At 48.1% G+C, this 26,463-nt stretch overlaps 1 protein-coding gene across 1 annotated transcript in view; it reads right to left on the reverse strand.

Annotated features, from left to right (window-relative positions):
* Nucleotides 1–26,463, reverse strand: part of SH3RF3 (SH3 domain containing ring finger 3) — a 388,315-nt gene that overhangs the window by 9,824 nt on the left and 352,028 nt on the right. Inside the window, 1 exon segment of the mRNA XM_058534325.1 lies at nt 3,718–4,052. Coding sequence (XP_058390308.1) covers nt 3,718–4,052 — 335 coding nt within the window.

Below are 26,463 nucleotides of genomic sequence, written 5' to 3' on the forward strand. Positions count from 1 at the left end.
CGCTACAGCACGCTTCAACTTGAACTTCCTTCCTCAGAGCAGTTAGGAGAGTTGCTCCCCTGGTCTTCTCAAATCCTCCGGAAGAAATGGTGAGACCCGAGAAAGGCTGTACACAGGAGGCGCCCAGACACACAGGCAGCAGCACCATGGTCCACCGGGAGCCCAGCCTGAGCCAGGGCAGAGGGCCCCCCCTTGGCATGTTGGCGCTGGAAACCTGGAATCTGAGCCCCCGCCTGCCCTTCACCCATTTCCCACCCCGTCATCACAAAGTGGTCGTGCCCACAGCAGCACTCCACAGACACGGGGCCTCCGGGGCAGGGATTCCTGTCCCTGCTGCTCCCCTCAGCTGTGAAGAGAGTATTATTCCCCAGCCTGCAGAGCCTGAGCCCAGTGCCATCTGGAGCCGCCCCACCTGGAGAGGAAGCATCTCCACTGCCACATCCTTGGCTCCACTTGCCTGGGCCCCCGGGCGGGAGGCAGCCCCCGGGCTGCACTGGGGGAAGGGAAGCAGCATGGTGGGGCTCATTACACATTCGTTTGGTTTCAGGCTGTATTTTGAAAACTCTCATCACTAATGAGCTGTGTAGAGTGCTGGGGACAAGGAGGGCACCAAGAATCTCTGGGTATAATTCCTCCCAATTAGACAAAATATTCAGAGGTTGGGAGTAATTCCCTGAATTTTCTAGTGAATCATAGACATCCATGGTTTTTCAGAACAGGGTCTTTTAAGATCTTTTACTGAGGAGTTTGAAAGTTGAGGGATCTGGGGAGGACAGAACGCTAGGGGAGACATGGGAGCAGCTTAGAAATATCTAGAAGTCTGTCATTCTCAGGAGCCACCAACTCTGTGACTGGGGAAGAGGGATCCACATTCAGAAATCATAGGCAGTTGGGGGTGGTCCCATAGAAGGAAGAAGGTTCTGAAACGGAAGAGCTGCCCAAAGTTGGGGGAGGCTCCCTTGGGAAGGGAAGTGGAGGAAGAGAGAGAGAGAGAGAGAGTGTGTGTGTGTGTGTAGGTGTGTGTGGTGTGTGTGGTGTGGTGTGTGCTTATGTGTGTGGTGTGTTTGTGTGTGTGGTAGGAATCCAGTCTTCTAGGGGCCCTGGACTTGCTGTGGGACGGGTCTTCACTGTATTGGGTCCAGCCATGACTGGGTCGGGCCCACAGGTGCCCCTCAGATGGACAGTGTTGCTGCTCCGCTGCGGCAGATCCAGAAGCTGACACTGAGAGGCTGGCAGGGCTGTGACACGCTCGTACTGGTTACAAGCTGAAGACCCCTGGATCCCTCTGTGGACCAGGTAAGCACATGGGTGATGCTGACCGTGCCCCTCACACAGCAGGCAGAGCCCGGGCTCTGTTCCTGCTCCTGAGGGAAAGGGCTCAGCTCAGTCCCTGGCTTGGCAGCTAACTAGTCACCTGGCCTTTTATTCAACCTCAGTTTCCTCATCTATAAAACAAGGACACTGAATTCACAGGGTTCTTGGGAAGATTAGCTGAGATAACACAAGGCAGTGGGGAAAACGCTAGCAGATGCTAAGCTGCGTGCACGGCATGGCCATCCTGGATGGTCATGGCCAGTGTCTACAGCAACTGTTGAGTGTCCTGAGCATCACCCCTGCAGAGAGCTCAATGAATGCTAGCTAGTATTCTAAAAGCAGGTGTCAATACAAACTTACACTTGACCCGTTTATCAGAAATCCATAAGTGCCGGCCCACAGTGTCCCTCCACCGCCCTGGAGAGAGACTTGTTCTCTCAGTGACCCTGGATCTCAACGCCACCCCATCAGCTCAGCTCCAAGGACATCATCTGGACCAGGGCTTGGCACCCTGTGGCCTGCAACTAACTTGTGTGGTCTGAGAGCTAAGAATGTTGTTATACTTTAAATGGTTGAAAAAGAAATCAAGTGCCGGCCCCGTGGCTTAGTGGTTAAATGCGTGCGCTCCACTACTGGCGGCCCCGGTTCGGATCCCAGGCGCGCACCGACGCACCACTTCTCCGGCCATGCTGAGGCCGCATCCCACATACAGCAACTAGAAGGACGTACAACTATGACATACAACTATCTACTGGGGCTTTGGGGGAAAAAAAAGGAGGAGGATTGGCAATAGATGTTAGCTCAGAGCCGGTCTTCCTCAGTAAAAAGAGGAGGATTAGCATGGATGTTAGCTCAGGGCTGATCTCCCTGACACACACAAAAAAAACAAAAACCCAAGTATCTTTACTTAAAAAAAAAAAAAAGAAATCAAAAGAACAATAATTTTTCCATGACACAAGAAAATTTTACGGAATTTAAATTTGCATGCCCACACGTTGAGTTTGACTGGACGCCCGCGCGCTGTTTCTGTGTCGTCTGTGGCTGCCTCAATGCCATGACGGCTGAGATGAGTGGTGTGACACACCCTGCGACCTGCAGCGCCTGCAGTCCTTCCTCCCTGGCCCTCGACAGGGGAGGCGTCCGACCTGATTGAGATGGAGCCTCTGCAAGCCCGGACACGGCGCTGGACCTAGCAGACGCTCAGGACAGCGGTGGCCCTCTCAGGTCCCAGGCCCGGGAGACACGTGGAAGAGCTGGCCGGTGGGCAGTGTGGCCAGCAGGGGAAGGGTCCTCACAGCAACACCAGGATTGTCTCCTTGAGAGACCGCTCACCTTTTCACTATTTGTTTTTCTTTTTTTTGTGTGTGAGGAGGACTAGCCCTGAGCTAACATCCATGCCAATCCTCCCCTTTTTTCTTGAGGAAGACTGGCCCTGGGCCAACATCCGTGCCCATCTTCCTCTACTTTACATGGGACGCCACCACAGCACAGCTTAGCAAGCGGTGTGTTGGTGCGCGCCAGGGATCCGAACCTGCGAACCCCAGGCCGCCGCAGCGGAGCGCGCGCACTTAACTGCTGCGCCACCGGGCCAGCCCCTCACCTTTTTACTATTTAAGCAGCATTCCACCGAGAAGAAATTTAGGAAGGAAAATGTCCCCAGCTGTGCTAATCTGACACCGCCCCCTCTCTCTGCAGTGCCTTCTGGCCCTTACTTGAAGCTCCCTGAGGACTAACTCAAACGGGTCGACCCACCGAGCAAAGTACCAGCCTCTGACCCCTTGTGAAACCCCAGCACCCGCAGTCCCACAGCCCCAGGCCTAGGTGGGCCACATCGCCGTGGCTGGACTGATTCCTGATCTGTAAAACTCTAGCCTGAACTCTATGAAATTGCTAGTTTTGGTAGGAAAAAACAGATGAATATCGGCAATTTCAACAGACTATATACCGTGGAAGCCAATTTGGGATAATATTTTATGATTCTAAGATGTCAGAGTGGGTTGCACCTCAACAAAAGCTGTTCCTTGCATGGGGCACACAGGCCCACAGGAACTCAGCCCAGGGGTCCACTCCAGGGTGCCCCCAGCACTGAGGGGACAAAGTCCCCTCACTGCCCCTTCCCTCGCTCTTTGGGCTCAGTACCCCACCAGTTCTGCCAAACTTCCTGTGGGTCCAAGCTCAGGACCCACACGGATTCAGAACACGAAATATGCTCCTATCTACCTCCAAACTCATTTTATCCAATGCTCACTTTCCAAGCTCAGGAGCTGAGTAGATGCAGATAGTGAGGGATATCTGGTAAATTTAATCTTCAGAAAATCCCCATTGTCCCGCTTCCCCAAAAGTGGCTCCAGACTTCGGAGAGAGAACACCCACACCCAGAGGACACACCCACCTCTCGCTTACCTCTCTCTGGGCAATGGCTTGGGCTCGGGCCAGATGGCGGCCATGGAGAGAGGTGCTTGCCGGGAAGGGGATGAGGAGAAGTTCAGATCCAAGGAGCCAGCCTTTCTGTGCAGCGGCTCCATCCCCATCGCCCCCTGCATCTCACTTTCTATGGGGCAGGACCCTGCCCGACCATGGATGGACCCAGAGGACACTTCGGGTCCCACTGCACCCTGGAGCGAGGCGTCCACTGCCAGCTGGGGGTCGTGGGTCGGAGAGATGGTCGGAGGGGAGCGAGACTTCTTCTTGGTGGATGCCCCAGCTAGAAGTTTCAGCAGCCCACTCTTCTTCTCTTTCTGGAGAGACACCCAAAATTGAAATCAAATGGGTTAATGCTTCTAAATGCCCTTGTTGTTAGTGAGAGGGGAGAAGGATAATCTCATCTGGAAACTGGAAACAGAATCTTGTCAAGCTGGTTAGAGGAAGAAAACAAAGCCAAGACTTAAAGCTTTTCCAACTCTTGTTTTCCTTCCTTCCCCAGACCTGACAGAAGTGCCCAAAGCAGACCCCGGAGACCCTGGGGCAGGCCAGAAGGCACCCTGCCCAGGAGAGGATGCTGCGGGGGGCGGTCCTGACAACACAGCCCCTCGCCATCAGAGGACCATGTTGCAGCCTGACAACTTCATTTGCTCTGTCGGAGGAAGCAACAGTCAGCATAATTTGGTTTCTCCTGACCCAGTTTTTCTAAGTGTACTTTGCAGCTGGGGGCTAATAATTCTCCATTAGGCTTCCTGAGATGAGCTGCCCTGACCCTGGGTTCCAGAGCCAAAGGCCATGGGTCCTGGCACCCTGGGCAGCACATGTCAATTTCTCTCTGCACAGAATGATTCATCACACACAGGGAACCTGCAGAGTGCGCGCGTGCACGCGTGTACACGTGCCGGTGTGCATCTTGTCCATTCCCTAGAATGGCCATTGCAGGCCAGGGAGCAGCGCTCAGCCCAGAGCTGAGGGCAGCCCCGAGTGAGGGTAGTTCCCCCTCCCGCCCTGAATTCCCTCACTGGGAAATGTCCTGGTACAACCTTTTCACCCAGAGGCGGGCGGCTTCCCTACCTTACGAGAAAGGGCTGTAAGGGGTGTGACAACAGGCAGGCCACGGGCCTCACACACAGAACAGTGAAATAACTGACGGGATCTGCCCTACAGTCATCCCCCAGGATGTCCAGACCCCTCTGCAGGTCCATAGCCCATGCCCAGTTCCCACGGTGATTCCCACAGCAGCTCAGATGGCCACCTGCGGGCAGAGACCAGCACAAGGTCTTCATCCGATGTCCCAGATTCTGCACTCTCTTGGCTCTCTCTTTTTTTTTCCAAACCGGCCTTTTAAAAAAATTAGATGCATTCAATTAATTGGGCTTGACATAAAATCCAGGCAGAGAATCCTTGTTCCTGAAGACAGAGGCCCAAGTCTGGGAGGTCGGTCCAGGCCTTTCCACTCCAGCAGATGACGCAGGCGAGTAGCAGTGCTGGGGCTGGACGGCAGGTGCAAAAACCCCAGATGCAGTCCTCAGACCCCTTTCAGAGGCGGAATGGACGGGGAACCTGCCTGCCCGGCCTGGGTCCTAAGAGAAATCCAGCACAGCTCGGAAAGGGCCCAGACTTCTCAGAGAGGGCACTGCAGCTCCTCCCTCAGGCTCACGTCATGGGGGCTGACGTGCTATATGAGGAGCACGCCCTCAATAGATAATAACTGAGAGTTTGGCTGGGGCGGTGACACCAACCCAGGTAAGGACCAGGCAGTGTCCCTGACTGGCCTGGTCCCCGACTACCCCGTCTGCCACTTCTCCCTGCCCTGCATGTTGTGCAGCACGGTGAGTGGCACCCCACTGCAGCCTCCCTCAGCAGTGGCCTGTGGTGGTCACATGGAAATGCTTAAAATGTTGCCACTGACACTCTAGGAAAATTCCAGGTGAGAAAAGAATCACATCCACTTGAGGCTGGTCCATGTGTGTGTGTGCATGAGAGTTGCATACGTGTGAGTGCGTTGTGTGTGTGTATAAGTGATGTGTGTGTGTGAAGGAGAAAGTGTGTACACACAGAGAGGTGCTTTTATAACAATGTGCTTGCCTTGGAATTTGGACATTTTCACGGCTTTACTGGAAGTTAGTTTTCTAATGTTCAACGGAAGCTAGGTGGCAGGGGGGATATGGGGACACAGTGTAAGATGCGGGCAGTGCATGGAAGTCTGAAACGATAGTCACCGGGTCAGTGAAGACCATCTGAATCTACTTTGGTCACAGGGCTGGCCGGAGCCCGAGGTGGATAGATGGTAAGTCTCTTCTTCCCGCCTTTCTCATCAGCATGAGTGAAGCTACTGGCGGAGTGAGTGGTGCTGAAACCTCCCTCACGTCTAGGGACGGGGCAGCTCTTAGACTGAGTCAGCAACACTTTGGTATGAATGAATCCATGTGTTTTTCTCTTCTCCTAGCACTGATACTGATAGAAAGGACAGAAGCAGACGTCCTCAATACCGCCCACGATGAGGAAAGGCTGGCTTGAGTGAGCCCTGGGCCTGGTAGGGAGCGGTGGGCTCAGGGCAGCCCTATCTGTTTGCCCAGAGGAAGAGGTGCTTGGGGCACACCTAGGGAGCTTCAGTCATCTGGCCACCAGGGGGCGTCACACAGCTCAGAGGTGGCCTCAGGGCTTCCCTGTCCCCCAAGGAGCCGAGGCTCCTGAGGCCACCAGACAGCTGGTGGTGTGTGTCTGGCTCCTCGTGAGGACTGTCTCCTAACCTGAGACCACAGGGGAGGGCACAGAGGTGGGAGGACGCAGCAGGGTATGAAGGGTGTCTAAGGGCCACAGCCCTCTGGGCCCAGCCATCAGAGCCCACCCCTGAGTCCCGGCCTTCACCACCTGCCTTTGCTCCCCACCAGCGTGCTCCCCACCAGGCTTCCCCTGACCAGCCCTACTCCTCTTCCCCAGACGGGCGAGGTGACTTTCCATTCCCTCCTCTGCTCCCTCCGGAACAGAAACACTGGGGCCAGGATGTGTCCTTGTTGTTCTCCGCAGGACCCCAGCGCCTCGCCTGGAAGACAGCAGGCACTCAGTGCTCGGGGTGAACGACGCCGCAGGAAGCGAGCTCAGCCAGCATGAGAGCTCCCACGGCCCCTGTGGGGGGCCCCTCTTTCTCGTGAGCAAAGGACAGAGTTGATCAACAAACGCTTTCTTGCAGGGTGCCACCACGGGACAGAAAGCCTCGGCACCACGGGCTGAGCCTTAGAGGGATGTGCATGAGAGAGAAGATAAAGCCACTGGGCCACTTCGCACGTCTGCAGTGAAGTCCAGCCTGGCTGCATGTGTAGCAAGAGGCGTGTAGATGTGACAGTTGATTTTCCTGTCTCAGATCTGCATGAGTAAATATCACTGATCATTTTCTTAATTTGGCTTTGACAAACACTGATATTATGGCTGGAAACTCCTCTCCAAAAGGTCTGCTGTCCACGACAGAACTCTGCTAAGGCCGTAAGCATCCAGTCCCAACAGACGGCTGTGGAATTCCACGTCCTAGCAACCACAGTGCACACGGGGTCCACGAACGAGGGTGCGGGTGTTCCAAGCACCTCCCTGCTGGCAGTCCTGCTCTGTGTGACGCAGCTAAGAGTCAGCTAACGGCACTGTGGGGTGTCAGGAAAAGGCTCACTGGTTAGTCATGGGGCAACACTGGGACAACAAGAGAATAAGAGGGTTAGAGGACACAGGCTAGGGTTGATCTGGGCTAGAAGTTTATGTTCCCTGGGGTTCCTCCTGGGACCAGGACCAAATGAGGGACCTTCATGAGCCTGGTGAGATACCGAGAGTGATGTCTCTGTTACGTTTTCAGGGATCACTGTTTTCCTACACAAGATTGGGGGGTCACTGCTTTCCTACACAGCTTTCCCGCCAGCAGTTTGCTGTCTCCACTTGTGGTTCAAAGTTCCCTCTCCTGAGGAGGGGTCACTTTCCACCCCTATGACTGTTTGAATGGCCAGGGTCCAGTCATTTCAGCCTTGTTGGGGGACCCAAAACAGACTGAACTGTGGGAACAAAATGCCTCCATGTCCCACGAGTCCTGCCCGGGAGGAGGTGCCTCTGCAGAGAAAGGCGCCCTCATCTCCTGTCTTCACCCAAAATGCGTGCGGGGCTACTGCTGCCCAGTGAGGAAGCCCTCCCCAGCTCCGCACACCGTCAACCCTCCTGAGCTCGCAGCACGCCAGCTCTGCACCCTGAGTCCAGCCCCTTGGGAACCGTTTGCCTCACCAAGTTATTAAGATGGCAAATATAAGCGTGTTTTTTAAACTATTAATGTATCTCACAAATATTTGATTATGTTGCTGTTTCTATGATGTTTTGGATATTTTTAAGTTTTTGCAAAACACCTACAACCTGGTGAGCTCCCAATATTTTTTCATTAAATGAATAAAATTACTTCATCTCCACAATGTGATGTCTCACCTTAACCCTTGCCTTGCCTCAGGAGAGCACACGGGCCTACACAGGGACCCCTCAAAGATTCTGATTCAGTATGTCTGAAATGGGGACAAAAAAGTGATTCTGATTCAGAACCCAGCAAGTGATCAATTAGCAGCCAATGGTCATCTGCGCAACCTAAGTGGTTTCAGAAGACCACAGACAGAGATGTAGAGACACACACAAGGGACAAGCTGCTTGGGAAGGTAACAAAAGAAGGGCACCGTGGTTTGCTGAGCACCTCTTTAGTCCCCAGGCCCAGGGACAATGTGAGTTTTAAAGTAGTGCTTTCGAGTGCTGGGTGCACTGGAGAGAGAGGCCCATCTGTGGGGCTGAGCCGTCCAGCAGCTTCCAGGGAAGCCCGCCCACCCTGGTCGCACTTAGAGCAGCCAGGGCAGATGTGTGAGCAGGAGCTCAGTGAGCAGGGCAGGCCGCCAGGCAGAGGGACAGGCGCCAGCGGACTGCAGGCATGACATGAGGCTATTCCAGAAGATACACACCCAGATCTGACAGCCTCCCTCAGCATGTACGTGGAGCATCATGTAGAGAAGTAAGAGCCCGTGGGTTACACAAAGAAAAAGCTATGTGTGCAGACACACTCTCACACTTATAGACACACACTCACACTTATACACACAGTCACTAATAGGCTCACACTCACACTTACAGGCACACTCATATTTCTAGACCCACTCACTCCCATTTATATGCACACCTGCTCACACTTACAGACACTCACACTTATAGACACACACTCTCACACATATACACACACACCCTGAAATAAAGTCACATACTACTTTTAAAGAATCATCTGGAAATCTAACAATAAAAAAAGAGATATTTGAAAGTGTTCATTCTTTATAGGAAAACTGTAAAACATTTTACAAATAACGAAATAATAGTTTTTCCGTTATGATTGAGATAGAGGTTTCCCTAGGGGTCTCAATTGTTTCATAGAACATTATATAAAAGCTTGGCAAAAGGAAAAAGAAATTTAAAGCTTAAATTAAGAACCATTGCCAGTTAAAAGTCAATTGGAAATTATGAAACATGGTCTATGAAATTATAAGGAGCCAAGGGGAATATAATTTGATTTATAAAATGTGACATTAAATTTTTCAGGGATACAATTCATTTAATTAAAATGAAGTAAACCTGTAAATGTCACCTCTAAGTGCCCCGTTCTTATCAGGCTGTCTCCTTCATTCACCCATGCTGAAGGAGGTGGCCACGGCACCATTTCCCTCAAACAGATTTACGTTCTTAATTCTTTTTCGCTTAGGGCAACATCTAAAATCATTGACCAGGCACACGCTAGACAGTGGGCCAGAGCTGGTGGGCAGCACGCAGACACGGACTTGATTTGCAAGGCTTAGCCCTGAGATCCAGGAAACCCTGAACCTGTAGGATCCCACACTGACTGCACATGTGGATGAGTGTGTGCTCTTTTCAACATCAGAGGGGTGGCTTCACACATTTTCACTTTGCCAGATGCACGAAATGACATTTGCATGAGCTGAGACCCAGGAGAGAGTGGCCATGGGTCACGGGTCACGTTCAGATCACGTGTGGCCACTCAGTGACCTGGGACCGTCTGCGGACTGTCTGAGGAAAGCACAGCAATACTCCCCCCAGACTGTCAATATCGGTTACAGGGCTGAGCAGGGCCAGGAAGGGAACTCGGGGCAGAATTTAGCTTTTGTTATGCACTTTTGTAGTGTTTGAATTATCACGTCTAACACATATTTCTTTTTAATTTACGAGAGGAAACATAACAAAGGAAAAAGTTGCAACCTGTTGCTTTGAACATAGTGGTACTAGATGTGATGAACCAGAAAGAATTTTTGCTACTAATCAGCTTGTAGAGAAGGAGGTGATCTTATAGGAGGGGGCAAGTGGGGTGGCCTTGAGAGCTGCGCTGATTCGGGCATCATGAAAAGGAGTGGGCTAGTCAGTGATACTGTCCAGGGGAGGGAGCGGAAGGTGTGGAAGGAGCAGATCCAGCCAAGAGAAGACGCATGGTGCCTGGTGAGATGAGAAAGGCAGGTGGACAGCACATCCTGGTGGCCTTGGGGGCCAGCCAAGGAGCTGGAAGCCCGCTGGGTAGACACTGGGAGTTGCCAGGAGCTGCGCTGGAGGCAGAGGTGGTGGGAAGGGAGTGAGGGACTCCAGAGCGGCAGGCCTGCAGGATGCAGCCATTGATGTGGCTTCTGAGGAGTCTGAGCGGGGACATGGGGCCACGGACAGTGTCGGTGATAGTCACCAAGAGGTTAGAGGGAGGGTGATACCGGCTCCTGCCAGCTGGAGACAGGAGGTGAGAGACGTGGGCTCTGAGGCTGTGCTGCTGGGCGGCAGCCACGAGAATGTGCTCTGTGCCCACGTGGCCGTGGTGGACTCCTTTTTGTTTCCAGCCTTGACACTGTGCCAAACCCTACGGTAATTCTCACCATTAGTCATCTGTTGAATGACATCAACAGACAGAATGATAAAGGAAGCAAAATGAACTTAGGAAGATGGTCAAATAACTCTCAGATGCCACATCAACCTATGGGCAGCCAGGAAAAGCATGCGGCAGGCGTCTGAGTCTACAGGAAGGCCAGAGCCCGGAGAAGGCAGGCTCTTTAATTCTCACACACCTATTAGATTGACCTGCAGCTGTACATCTAGGAAGGGCTAGTGACACTGAACCATGGTCAGAGGCCTGGTCCACATGAATTTGGCATGACAAATAATGCTGGGGGCTGTAAGTAGCCCTTAGATATTCAAAATAAAAACCAAGGGACACAGTGTGTCCTTATCTTTACTGAGTCTGGCTCCTGGGCCAGCAAGTTACACTTTTTTTTGTGTGTGTGAGCAAGATCAGCCCTGAGCTAACATCTGCCAATCCTCCTCTTTTTGCTGAGGAAGACTGGCCCTGGGCTAACACCCGTGCCCATCTTCCTCCACTTTATATGGGACGCCGCCACAGCATGGCCTGACAAGCAGTACGTCGGTGCGTGCCCGGGATCTGAACCAGCGAACCACGGGTGGCCGCAGCAGAGCATGCGTGCTTAACCGCTTACGCCACCAGGCGGGCCCCTACACTTGGAAGCTTTTTGATTGGAATGTTACGTTTGGAAACTTTCCTGTTGGAGATGGGGAAAGGGTAATTAAAAGCTATGGCCTGTTAGAATTTTGATGGGGAAAGGCACATCTCTGATTATGCCTGAAAACATAGTTACTGTAAGAGCAGAGAAGGGTTTATAACAATATAAATATGCAACGCAGTTTCAGAAAGGGTAGAGGAATAGAAGAGCTATAATAAATAAAGAGGAAGAAGTTGACAAGCTAATTAAAAGAGACAAAAATTATGCATTTAGCTCTTGGCTATTTTAAACTTTAAAACACATCTTCAAAAATATTCCCCTCACAAAAACAGAAGATAAAGAAGACTGACTCATGAAAACCACGAGGGAGGGAAGCGGCGGACAGCGCGTGCGGTCTGACTGTGCTTCTGCAGCCTCAGTTTCTACGGGAAGACGCTGCCGCACTCCACTGCTTTTCCTGCTCTTCCCGAGGAACGAAGCTCTGGTGGTCCAGCCTTTGTTCAGGGCCCTTCTCTCTGTGGCCCTGGGTGCGTGGGAGTGGGAGCTGAATGGACAGGGGCGCAGTGGAGGTGGAGATCCTGGTATCCTGGTCCTGAGAGCAGAGCCACAGGTCCTGTGATCACAGCAGTCTGCCAGACCCAGAAATGGAGTGAAGAACACTCAGGAGCTGGGCCTCCTGGCAAGCGGTTTTGGGTGACCAGCCAAGTTCAACATGGCAGGAAAGAGCTCCCGACGTGGAGGAGACTGTCTCCTGAGGACCTCTGAGATGAATACAGCCACATCATGACAGCCATGGAGACAGATGGAGCTGGGGGTCAATGTCATTATTAGTTGACTGACCTTGAACAAGTTATTTAACTGCTCTGAGACTCAGTTACCTCATATGTAAAATGGACTACGTAATTATATATACATAAAACAGTACTGGAAACTATTTCTTCAGAAATAGGAACCAGGCACTGTTCTAAGTCTTGTACATACCTTAGCTCATTCGGCTCTTAAAACAACCTCATAGAAAAAATGGAGTCTCTGAGATACTAAACACAGACACAGGGTAATCAACTAGAAAGTTACATACTCTGGATGAACCCAGGATTCGATTCCAAATTTTAACTACAACTCCACTGCCTTGTCATGAGAAGTAAATACGACAAGGCACGTAATCCCAGTATGGCACTCAATAAGTGGTAGACACCCCTATCACACACTGCTCAGATTTTCATCTGTTTAAGTCACTTCTTGGAGGGGCACTGAAGTATTTACGTAGTGTGATGATTACAGAATCTAACGGGCTGCATGATGATAAAATAATGGGTTGGCCAGTTTCATATCACCCTGTGACACGGGCAGCACTTCCCCTCTCTGGGCTGCTTCTTCAAGACGGGACATCGATAGCAGCCCCCTCCACACTACTGGGAGGGCTAATGATGACGACACGTTAAGGCACCTAGCAAAGCGCCCAGTGCGCAGTAAGCACTCAGCACAGTGCAGCTGTCAGGGTGCTGAGCTATGGTGCTGCTGCAAGCCAAGCTCTTCATCTGCTCGCCTGGCCCTCAGCCAGCATTCACTTCCTGTTAGCAAAGGCTGAGCTCAGAGGAAGCACATGTCATTCACCCAGAAAGGAGGATGCAAATAGCACTGATGTGCCAGCTGCCATCCACCATCTTCTGGAAGCCTCTTGTGCAATAATAGGCTGAGAATGTCCTCCAAGTCCCTGAAACCGTCTAGTTACCCACAGACTGGATGGCTTCAACAACAGAAATTGATTTTCTCGTAGTTCTGGAAGCTGGAAAACCAAGATCAGGGTGCCAGCACGCCGGGGTTCTTGGTGAGGCCTCTTCCTGGCTGTGGACAGCCACCTTCTCGCGGTGTCCTCACACAGCCTTTCCTCAGTGCACGCACGTGGAAAGAGAAATCTCTCTTCCTCTTCTTAAAAGGTAACTACTCCCACGACAAGGGCCCACCCTCATGGCCTCATCTAACAATCACCTGCCTAGGGCCTCATTTCCAAATGCCGTCACATTGCGGGTTAGAGTCTCAACATACGAACTGAGGGGGGAAACAAATATTCAGTCCATAACATTCTGCCCTGACTCCTCAAATTCACGTCCTTCTCACATGCAAAATACACTCACTCCATGCCAACAGTCCTAAAGTCTTAACTTGTTGCAGCATCAACTCTCAAGTCCACAGTCCAAAGTCTCATCTCAGTGTCATCCGAATCATACCAGGGGGAGATTCAAGCTGTGACTCATCCTGAGGCATATTTCCTCTCCAGCTGTGAACCTGTGAAACCAAACAAGCCATATGCTTCCCAAACAATGGTAGGACAGGCATAATAGACATTCCCATCCCAAAAGGGAGAAATAGGAAAAGGAAGGGGTGATGGGTCCTAAGCAAGTCCAAAACTTAGCAAGGCAAACTCCATTAGATCCTAAAGTTCAAGAATAATCCTCTTTGGTTCAATGCCTGCCTGCCAGGCCCAGCTTCAGTCAGAGGCCATCTGGCCTGTTGAAACCGAGGTGGCGGTCCTGATGGCCTCTGAATCACCTTCGGCCTTCTTCTTCTTCCCTTTCCTTGCAGAATAGCACACGTTTGCAGTCAAACAGCTTGACGGTCCAGTCTTATAGAATCCAAGAAGTCTGACAGCCATCCTTCATTCCGTCCTGCTTTCTCTGTCCCCTTTCGTTCAAACTGACAGGGTCTCTGCTGGTACAGTGCCATCTCTATTCCTGGCCTCTGCTGAGATGGCTGGGTAAGCCAGTCTGGAGGGCAGAAGGGATTCTGATGTACACCTCCCTTGCGACACTTGATCCATCAAAGGAACAGAGGGCTGGCACCCCCGATTCCTCTCCGCATGGTTCTCTTTCCTCTCAGGCCCACAGGCCATCACAGCCTTCCCGAGGGCAGACTTGGGTTGCACGCATCCCTGCACTCCACAAAGGCCCTGAACAAAGGGGATCAGACCCTGTTGCAGCCGCATGTGCAGCTTCTGCAGCGTGGTCCTATGCTGCTGTCACTCCACACAGCAGGCAAGGCTAGGATCACAGCACCGTGGGTGGGGGTCACAAAGGCCACAGCAGGGCAGCCCACCATCGGCAGTTGCTGAGTGAAGCAGGGACCAGCACGGCTCAGAAGACACGCGGTAGAGGCTTATTGGGGTGTGCACTGGGAAATGACCTGTCATGGGGCGCCAGGATGCTCATTCTGAAACCAAGAGACCAGGCGAAGACTCTGGATAATGAAGGGAAGAGAGGCAACGCAGCACCACGGCAAAGAGCAGGAAACGACTAATCCGACTTCCACTACTGACCAGCCACACGCCCTTGAACAAGTGACTTAAATATTCTGTACCTCAGTTTCCTCATCTGTGAAATGAGGCTATCAACAGTACCTACCATAGAGAGCTGTGAGGATCAAATGAAATAGCACAGGTAAGAGGCTGGACACCTCGGAGACGCCTTCACGTTAGTGTGGTTACAACACAGATGTTCGCTGCCACAGGGATATTGGGCATAATGCCTTCTTTCTGTAGGAATAAGTCTTGTTATGAGCAAGACTTGAGTATCACACCACAGTTGCTTTTTACTATGTTGGAAAACAAAGTAACACCTCTCGGCCAAAAGAAAAGTGCCAGGATCTAGTCCTTTCCTGTCTAAGAATGGTCCTCACTGGAAGCAAGAGCAAAGCTGCTGCTTCCCACAGGCTGCGACAACACATGTGGCCTGAGGGGACACAACACCCACATGGCAGGGGTTGTCAGCAGAGCCAGAGCAGGAAGGAGAGTTCCCGGAAGCTGTTTCCCAATGCCTTGGGCTCGTCAGGGGCTCGAACGTGAAGGGCCTCAGGGGTCAGACAGCCCCCAGGTCTTAGTCAGCGGTCTGTGGATGGTGCGGGGTCTGCGACACTCCTGCAGCTGCACCGCTGGAGGTAGGTGTGCATATATACCCTTCAGGAGGGTCTCAAAGGTGTCCACGCCCCCCTCCCTAAAATTAAGAAACTGATGGTTTCACTCAATTGAAAAACAAGGAGGTGAAGGGGCGTGTGTGCCTGCCCAACACTGAACAGCGGCAGGCGTGGACGGGGCTGCGGAGTCCAGCATGAGGGCGCCTGGCACCCCAGGCCACTGCTTCCTCTGCCCATGATGTCAGGAGAAGCCGGAAAGCCTGGCTCCTTGGGATAACAGATATAACAGAATTTATTTTGCTCTTAATTAAAAAGTACTGAACCAGAGGGAGCTGTAACAGACAAGAAATGTTCCGGCTGAGCTCAAGGAAAGAGTGAGAGGTCACAGAGCTAAAAGGGGACCTTGGGCAATGTGGCAAATTGTATTTTCCAAAAACAGCCACAACACTGTCTCCCCTCCCATTCACCCTCCTTACAAAGTAACTTTGGCATTCCCCTTGTTAAGTGATAGGAGCCACGTCCCCTCCCCATGTGCCAGGAGACCTTGTGACAGTCTCCACTGATAGAGCACAGCGGAAATGCCACTCATGACTCCAAGGCATGGAGATGCCACACGCTCACTCTTGGAACCCGGCCTCCAGGCTGCAAGGAAGCCCCAGGTCGCCCACATGCAGACCACATGGAGAGGCCACATACTGGTGTGGGACGAACAGCCCAACCAAGGTTCCGGCCAGCTGCCAGCATCAATTGCCAAAGATGAGTGCACCAGCATGCCTCCAGATGGCTCTGGCCCAGCTGGCACACCATCCGTCACCCCCTGAGCTGAGGCCCCAGATATGGTGGAGCAGAGAGAGCCTTCCGGGCATGCTCTGCCCAAGGTCCTGACCCACAGGCCAGGAGCATAACATGAACATAACAAAGTGACTGTTGTTTGAAGCCATTGAGTCTGGGGTGACCCATTCTGCAGTAAGAGTAACTGCTGCAGATTTCACTCTGACCCCCAGGAGATTTCCCAGTCCAGACTAGGCTGCACAATGAGACTGCTGGCATTGCCACCTTTGAGTATAAGATCTTACATATGAGCTTCACACACACACACACACACACACAATATTTTTGATAAATAAGTGTGGGATGGAAAAATGAAAGCACATCCCAACAGACTGCTTTGGAAAAGTTTACAGAAATATTGGAAATATGTACAATGAAGGTGAACCAGGCATCTAAATAATAGATGAGAAGAATTCTGTGAGGAAAGGTGCCAAGAACTGAACTTCAATATATTTTACTGGAAACATGAGGACTTGTAGATAACCCAGTACAACCAAACCAGATAACAGGGTCATGAAAACCAAGAAGACAGCATGTTACACTGTTCAGGGTGTTCAGGAACTACAAGGCCCTGTCCTGATTTTAAGGCATAACTGGGAATTCAAGTAGAAGGGTTTTACCCAGAGGATGCATTTTTCAGCCAGCCCAGGGAATCTAAACCATGCAAGTTTGTATGTATCAGAGACAGCTAGATAGCTTTACAGTAACTGAGAAAGAGAGAAGGAATGAAAATAGAGCAAGGGCCACAAAGATGGAAATGTGAAACTTAACAAGGCCATTAGGACCCAAAAGCATTTAAATCACTTGCCCAAGACACCACTTCCAATCAAGCAGCTCATTTCTCTCTGCAAAGATACTGCTCAGCTAGCTCAGAGCCCTTGGTGGGCCCTTTCATGGCTATCAGTGGATAGGACACTCAGGGAACCCTCTCCCCAAGGGTCTCTCTCAACCTTGTAATCATTCAAGTAATGTTTCATTACCAGGGTGGGGATGTGAGGAGGCAGAGCATGCAGGAATCCTGCCAGCAGGGGGAGAGAGTTCCTCTGTGTAGGTCCACACGGAGGGGACGGTTCTGTGGGGCTGTGATCCAATCACTTTAATCCCACCTCTCCTGCTGGGAGAGTCCATCAAGTAGAGGGTTAGCTCTCCCCCACCACTCCTTGCCATGTGTCTGGCTGGAAGAGGGCCTCTCAGCCCATGGCTGGGAGAAGAACTCTCTGCTCTCCTTTTAGGGACTTCAGGATTGGGTTGGCAAGAGAAGCATGGGAGCCCCCTAAGGACCATGGCTGCAGGAAACGAGTGGTTTGCAGTAGACCCCATAGACCATGCTATTTCTTTCTTGGAGGGCAGAGAGTGACGTGGTCTTTGGGTGTGGAGCAACTTTGTGGAGGAGTGGGAAGCAATTTTCTCTCCTTTGGGTCAGCTCCTAACAGCCAACATGTGATGTTGAAACCAGTGGACAGTTAGCTATTAATGATTAGGTAGCTAGAAACTAAAGTTTTTTAGGCTGTTATTAATTGTAGCTTTAGTTGTTTGCCTGCCCATTGTTAGCTGTGCTTCTTAGGCAATATATAATCCAACTCCCACTAGGTTCCTCATGGATAACATCTCCCTGACACTTGGGTCACCATGGTAACAGATGCCGGAGCTGTTTTTCAGGAACTAAGAGTCGATCTCTGTCCGGTTCAGGCCAGCCAAGATAACCAACCCACCAATCGGGTCTGCGCAGGTATCCAATAGGTGAACTCCTGATGTCCGGGAGCCAAAAACTCCACCCTCACTTTATGTTAATGCCACCATTTTGTGAACATGCATCCTATGAAGAGCCATGCAGCTTGACTACACTTGTGCCGATCATCAATTACCTCACTTCTCCCCACCTCCAATCATCTATTCTCACACTTCAGACCACCCTGCCCCTCTGTGCTATAAATATTCCTAGTCCCTATTTTCAGGGAAGTGGATTTGAGATTTGTTCTTCTGTCTCCTTACTTGGCTGCCTTGCGAATAAACTCTTTTTCTGCTGCAAACTCATCTTCTTGGTGACTGGCTTTTCATGTGACAGGCAAAATGAACCTGGTTCAGTAACAATTTGGCAAGCTAGCCAGGAGGAAAGTCCGGATGGACCTTTTGCCCGTGGTTGTTAGCCCCTTGCTGGTGTGGAGAGCCTATGGATGAGTCTAAGCAGCTGCTGGAACCACTTGTCACAGGGACCGTTCCAGGATTTTCCCCAGCTCGGTGCCACCGACCTTGGGGCATAATTTCATTTTTTGCCACAGAGAAATGGTTTCTGGGTTTGGAAGACGTCTTTTTGGTGAGTAACTTTGGCACAAGTGACTGGACTCTTTTTCTTTTTCCTTCTCGTTTGGTCTATATTGTGAGGGTCTTTATTTCAGAGACATCTGGTATTAAGGAAGAATTAGGAGATCTGCTCACAGAAGTTCTCTTGGTTTTGTTTGTTTTTTTGAGATCTTGTTCTAGCAGAAGCATAAATATACTTTTTATTGGCCATGTCTAAATTCTGAAACAATGGGAAATGCTAATTGGATCCCCACATGTAGCTCCCTGGGCTGCATTCTCCAAAACTGGGCAACTTTCAGCTATGAATCAATGAAAAGGAAAATCTTTAATCTTTAAAGAGCTAAGCACGCAACCTTCTGGCACAATTGCTCAAAACCTAAAGGTTCCAGAAGCTGTAAATATTTACAAAGATCAGCAAGATCTTACTAAGCTTGTTTCATGTCCTGAGGGCTTGACTTGATAATCATCAGAGTCCCAAAATACAGTTGGACAAAGATGCGGTTGCACCCAAATTTGTGGTCAGATATGGTCAAACAGAAATGTGGGTTGCACTCCATTTTGTGGCTAAGGGTCCTACCAAACTGCTGTCAGCCTCAGGGGAGTCACAGTGGCCGTTAGAAGGAACATTCTGATAGATCACTTAAGAAGTGCACTTAAAAGCAAAGGCTTCAAAATTCCAAAATAACCTTACTGAAAGGTGTATTGCAAAAGGAAAAAATTAAGTTATAAAGTTACCCAAAATATCAATAGAAGCTTAAAATGAAATTTGGATTCATAACTAGTGAACTTTGTATTACTATACTTGATTCATGGCAGCAATTCTAAAACAATAGCTGTGAAGTCTCTGTGTATGTATGTCTATGTCACGTATGTGTGATATTTTTACCTCTGGATGGTATAATTTCTAAAATAGCTCTATTCAATTGGCTTAAAGTAAGTGCTTATATAAATACAATAGAAACTAACCCAAATATTTTTCAAGTTAACATGATATAAAATAATCTTTGGTAAATGAAAGCTTATTGAAGTTTGTTGGCTTGATTGAAATAGGAATGTGAGTTATCAACATTGGATATGATACACACATGCAGCCTTTATTCTATCTGGGTTTATTGGTCAAACAAGCTCATGTTATCTCTGTTATGAAACTTGTTAGCAAAAATAATAACTTAGAATATAGCTAATTTTGTCTAATGCCTCATAAAGTTTTGTAAGCAATCCAAATGATTATTGGGAACAAGTAAACTAAATAGATGTGAAAAGATAAAAGTGTTGGGTGAACATTTTAACAATAATTATGTGTTATGGTCTATGTACTTAAAATAACTTCAAAACCTTTTGGTAATTTGAAACCTTAGAGTTTTGCTAAATTAAGTTAAATGATAAAATTTATTGAGTATCTAGGTCATTTTCACATAAGATATAATATTAGATATTAATTACTAAACATAGATTTATTTACCTTTGGCTTCACATTACAGAGAAACTGGAAAAATACTTGGGTTTATTGATAAACATATTTTGTGCCACGCTGAGAAATTTTCTGTGAGAAAGCACGTTTCTAGACCGTATTTGTGGATATGCCAATCCACAGGATGCCAATACAAAAATTAAGGAAAGCAAGACGTATGTTTTCAGTAAAGAATATTTAAAGGAATGGAGACATTTTTGTTTGTTTTGTTAAAAAAGATAAATTTGTTCTAAAGCACTGTGGGGGTGGGGAAGTCATGGGACAAACTCTGAATGTAAAAAGAAAAGTTATAGAAGGTTTGTAGAAGAGGAAATCTGAGGAAAGAGATTTGTGCATGGTCAAGTTGGCTAAGATTAAAATGAATTTAATTAAGTAAATGGGTTTTAATATCAGAAGTAAGCTGGTGCCAAATTAAAATTTGGTTTTCTCTCTCTTAAAAGGATCATTTTCTTGAACTTTTAGTTTGCTCCATCAGAGATTATAAAAGGTTTTTCTTTACCTTTGGGTAAGTCTACCTAAAAGACAGAAGATCTGTGTTTTGTTACAATAATTTCCTATGTTCAAAAAGCTGAGGTCTCTCTATTAAAAAAACTAAGGTTTTTTTTTTAACTGTTTAATTCTGTACGTTTGCCGTTAACATCTTCTGTTGTCACTTTTGTTAAATGGATAACTAAGCATTGCTTCACAGTGAGCTATGATCCTAATTGATCAAGTGTTTTAAAACCTTTTGATATTTTTGACAAAATTCCCCAAAATTCAAATCCTAAATAAATTATTTCTTTTGACCTGAAAGGGACTTTGAGAATTTCCAATGGGCCCCTGGAACTTCTCAAAGAATTTGTTCTCTCTTTGTATAGAGGGAGATATTAAACTAATTAGGCTTATTTGGTATGTTAAATTCATGGGGACATTGTCAAATAAGTGATGGTAAACCTTCTTATGTTATATGGCATGGGTGAATATTATTAGTACAAGTGTTTTAAAAATTAAATAACATTCCTAAAATTCTGATCTGTCCTAGTTGTCAATCATAAGTCTAGTTATATCTTAAAGTGTTGTATGCCACAGAAATAGCCAAGTTTCTTTGTCAATTGCCATTTTTGAGTCTTTTGTCATTTACAGTTGTTGTTTTACTCGGATGTTTTTGCAGATGTGTTTCATCTTCAGAGAGACTCATGGAAAGGACTCTGACACTTGCTCTAGAATGCAGGTTTCTGATAAACTTTCAGATTATAAAACTGAGCTACGTATGAAATTACAGAACTCTAATGGAGAAACTGATGGTCTCATAAAACTGCTAACAGAATATCAAGATCATGAATTGATTAGATAGGACTGAATGAACTGATAAGGATGATTGTAACTTTTATGACTTTTTATTTGAAATGCTGCTGATCTTTAATGTTTTGTTTTTCCAGATTGATGGAAACCTTCTTCTCTTTTCTTTTAAGCTAACTATGTAAGCAGAATTGAAACATTTATTTTTTTCTCCCTACCTGATCCTTCCAGAATTTGGAAACTATTTGATGAATGAGTATTCTTATTTTCATGGCAATATAGTTATTTGCATAAGTTCAATAAGAATCTGTTCTCCTCATAACAGGATACAATTGGAAACATTGGTTATCTTACCAAGGCTTTGACTTGGATGTCATATTTGAGAGAGACATGCATAGACTCAGATACGACCAAATAGCTTTAAGGAACAAATACTGACTTTATGAAATAAAGCTACTTGGAAATTAGCCTGGTACCTTGCTTACAGGGTTCCCAGTAACCTTACCAAGGTGAGTAAAGAAGGTAACTCCCTGGAAGGTGCAATAACTTCAGAATATTTTGGGGACCTCAAGAAGAGAGGAATTCACCCAAATCTATAGGTATGGTAGACAGAGTCTGATGACAAGTCCTCAGCTTGGCTTTCCTGGCCTCAAGAGGCCTTTAAAGTTCAATCTGAGATTCCTTATAAAAAGTTCCAGCAAAGCAGATTTAAAAGATCCTATATGATCAGTTGCTATTCTTGCTCTACTTATGTGAATAATGGGGCCAATTTTATTGAAATTAGACTTATTTTGCAAACCAATGAGTCTTTATTTGGCTATCTTTGGTAAAAATGAAGGTGATTTTAAAGAGAAAAGTCATGTTTCAGTAGAAATTATAATACACATTTGTGGATATTAGAGTCTAGTTCTGTTAATTGTCTGTGAGGTTTTTGTTTTCTATCTGTAAACTGGACGGGATCCTGAATGCTTCTAGTTTCCTTAAACATCTGGCACAAATCTCCAAACTAACATTTTCAATTTTTTGCATGATTTTCATTTGGAATCATTGAGAACTGAAACCATCCTTTTTCCTGAAGCCCTGCAAACTGAAGCTGGGCAGCTTGACATAAACTTGAAAGAGACTCATGCCAGTTGCTGTGTAAGCCACTCAGAAAGATACCTGAACACCCAATGACATCATCAGAGACATTTCCAACTACAAAAGATGCTTCAACCCTGACATCTAGAAATCTTGACTGGCTGCCCCCTGGGCTCAGAAACTGGTTTATAATTTTCTCCAACCATTATCCTTGTTTTTCTTTTTGTTTCCATAGAAATGCTTCTTATTAAATACCTGGTTACTTGCTTACACAATATAGGCCTAACTTTGGGAGACCCCTCCTATGTTCTAGAGATGATCCAGGAAACTTGGAGGGAACTCGAATTAAGGAACTAGATACTGTCAGATGTTCCTTTGTACCATCTTTGTCATGGAGACTAGGTCCTACTGAAATCCTGGAAGTACAAGCACCCAAGCCCAAGCACAACTTCATCTCCACTGGATGGGACCATATGAGAAATGCCACAGAGAATGGGAACTACAACACAGAAGAACAACACAACCTGGAGCACCCAAACCTTAGCTGGCTTCATACTCCAGACCCTGACTTCTCCAAATGGACAAGCAAACCCCTGACAGACCTCAAGTTACTGTTCAGAAGACGATCTCCTAAAAATAAGTAACAAATGACTCCCAGGTTTTTACCTTACTTGTTGGACTATTTGCTTGCCTTTTCTTAACTTCTTACTTGTTCATTTATTTTTTACTACCTGAAGGGCTAAACCACTTCCTTTGTGGACCTAATCAAAAGACTCCACTATAGCTTCAGTGAGATGAAGACACACATTGGACTATAAACATGATTGCCCTTTTCCTTTGCTACTATGCTTCCCTCTTGACTTGACCAGCCTGGAGGGACAATCTGATGAGTAGAATTTCTCAGACATTGACAAAGGCAGGCAATACTTCTAGATGTTGGGTATGTCATCCCAAACCTTATTCCGTGCATGACCATGGGGATCTCTTGATACTTCCAGTTTATAATGTCACCAGACTCTCCCCCTTAGAAATTAAAAACATAATCTATAAATATGTCACATACAGAGTTCAGCTGGCCACCTATGCAATCAGAGAACAAGCTACCTGGCTACAGTAAGTATCCCCAGAGGTGCCGGGTCTAGATGGGTTTTCAGGACTGTTTTCTTGGGATTAGATATATTTTCCAGGGACTATTAAAATTTGGGTTCTTATAGTCCTTCTGGCCATATATTTGATTGTAAAATATGCCTTTAGATGTTGTACCAAAACTGTTGAACAAGGTACAAAAATGCTAATAAATGAAAAATGTCAACCTGAAGTCAGGAACAAGAGAGTATCTCCAAATGAGTGCTAAACAGTTCCATTCCTCTAACCCAGATCTATGTCCTGATTCAGCAGGAAGTAGCTAGATTGGTCTTTGCCCCAAATCCCTCAAGAATGAGGGATGAATGAAGAACAGGAGGGACTGAAATCAGTGGGCAGTTAGCCATTAATGATTACGTAGCTAGAAACTAAAGCTTTTTAGGCAGTTATTAATTGTAGTTTTAGTTGTTCACCCCCCATTGTTACCTGTGCTGCTTAGGCAGTATACTATCCGACTCCCACAAGGTTTCTCATAGATAAAAGCTCCCTGACACTTGGGTCACCATGGTCATGGATGCCAGAGTTGTTTTTCAGGAACTAAGAATCAACTGTGGTCCGGTTTAGATTGGTCAAGACCACCAACCCACCAACTGGGCCTGCGCAGATGACCGACAGATGAACTCTTGATGTCAAGGAGCCAAAAACTCCATCCTCAGATCATGTTAACACCACCATTTTGTGAACACGCACCCTATAAAAAGCCATGAAGCTTGACTGTGCTTGCGCAGATCATCAATTACGTCACTTCTCCTTGCCTCCAATCATTTATCCCCACTCTTTAGACCACCCTGACCCTCTACCCCATAAATATGCCTAATCTCCATTTTCAGGGAGTTGGATTGGAGATTTGTTCTTCTGTCTCCTTGCTTGGCTGCCTTGTGAATAAACCTTTTCTCTAACGCAAACTTGTCGTCTTGGTGATTGGCTTTTTGTGCGACAGGAAAAATGAGCCTGGTTTGGTAACAATGTGAGGTTTACGCAACCAGAGGCCCCCTGATCAGGGGGAAGAGGGTGTAAGCTTCAAGGATTTCCAGTTTTCTCCAAGGCTTACAGTCATTCAGTCTCTTCATAATCACCTGTTGAGGCTCATGCAGAGCCCAAGGGCACTTTAGGAGGCATTAGAAAGACTAATATCTCTTAGTCTTTGACAGCGTAGAGTCCCGATTAACATGAAAGTTCAAATATTTTTTTGTATTAGATCTCACTGTATGAACTGTCTGAGATGATCTGAGTACTAGCACCTTACCTTTGTGTTATGCCACAATTGTCAAAGATTCACACATACATAATCTCATTTGATCTGCACTCAAATCCCAAGACGCATTATGCCAGCATCCTTGGTGTTCCCAAGAACGTCACATTGCAGGATGTTAGCAGGTCTGGTGTGAGCAAGGCTGACCTGGTCAACTCACTTTAGGAGAGCTGGGATGAAAGGAAGGTACAGCCTTCTCCACTGCAGGACCTTCTCCAGCCTATGCTATGTTAATAAGCTAAATTTTTTAAATTAAATTTTATTTTGGTAAATTTGTGTGGATAATACAGTACTGTGGACAATACAGCATTGTTGACTATAGGTGCCATGTTGTAACAGCAGATCACTGGAACTAATTCATCTTGCTTAACTGAAACTTTATTGATGGACATAAGTATGAATAAGTTCTAATAAGCTAAATTTTACTGCAGGAGTTTTTTTGGCAGGGCTAGGGCTCTTTTGAAAGGGAAGGAAGGATTCTGAAGATTTGGAAAGGTAAGGATTCTGAAGATTTGGAAAGGGTAAAGTTGCCCAAGATAATCACTATCAACATAACCTCAGGGCAGAGCCAGGCCTCGGACCCAGGGGTCTCATACCCAATTCGTGGTTCCAGAGACACAGTTGGTGTATACATCAGGGGTTCTCAACCTGGGGCGATTTTGCCAGCCGGGGACATGTGGCAATGTTTGGGGATATTTCTGGTTGCCACAACTGGGGTGTGGCCATGCTACTGGGATCTAATGGGTAGAAACCAGGGGTGCTGCTCAACATCCTACAGTGCACAGCACAGTCCCACAACTGTGTCTAGCCCCCATAGTGCCAAGGTTGAGAAGCCCTGGTTTACATGATAGGTGTCAGGCTCTACTTGAGTGTCTGTCCCTGTCCCTCTCCTGTGGTCATTTTGTGGTAGAATGCAGATCTTGGCTGGGTGGGCCTTCTGCACCCAGACTGCCTCTCAGCATCCCATTTCTCTCCCAGCTTTGGCTTTAAGACCTGGGAAGCTGCAGGTACTGAGCTTGGAAACAGGTCTTGGGAGGCAGGGGGCATGGCTGCCGCTTTGTGTGGGTTTGCTTTGGGAGGCAAGGAAGTGGAGGGGTGACGAAGAGTGCATTTGGTAGACAGAACGATCCAGAAGCCCTTGCAGATTCACAGATAACACTGAAAAGCACTATTTTAACTTCTGTGATCAGGGGAGGAGGTGCTGCCATTGCTGGCACTGAAGCGGGCAGGCTGGGGCTGACTCTTGGAAGGCTGCTGAGTTCTCCAGCCAAGAGTGAGTGTGGAGTCTGCACTGCACCTGAGCACATGCCCCGGGCCCTGCTGACGTCCCCTCTGGAGCATAGGGACTGTGGGTCTCCAGAGCCATCTGTACTGCCCGCTGTTCTCTGTGACAGCAAAGAAGCATCTGTGGCACTGCGGATAAACGACAGGGCCTGGCCCTAATGCTGCCCAGGGAAGGCCAGCAAGAAGCTTCCCAGCTTCCATGTGCGGTCTCCTCCTGGCAGGCTGAAGCGCTGAGGACACGCGTACGTGTCCTTCTGGCGTGAGCCCTCTGCTGTACTTACTGTAATCCCACCCCCAGGCCAGCTGTGGGCCTGACATATGGCTGCCACGTGTCCCCAGTGGGACGCAGCCTGCTCTTGATTGTGCCCACATTTTCCATCAACAGTGCCCTACTCCACAGTGGACACAGCCCCACCCTCTCCCAGGGCTCCGCTAGGATGTTAGCATGCAAACACCTGTGATCAGCTCGCATCTGTAGCCCAAACGACCCACAGAAACCCGAGGGCTCTCTTTTCTCAACCAGCCTAACACATAACCAGCAGACCTATCACGCAACCCCTTCCTCCTACCCCGAAAGAACAGCCACAGACGCCGTGCCCACAGCCACCTCCCTGAGAGCAGCCGGG

Source organism: Diceros bicornis, chromosome 40 (assembly GCF_020826845.1).
Source record: "Diceros bicornis minor isolate mBicDic1 chromosome 40, mDicBic1.mat.cur, whole genome shotgun sequence".
Lineage (NCBI taxonomy): Eukaryota > Metazoa > Chordata > Mammalia > Perissodactyla > Rhinocerotidae > Diceros > Diceros bicornis.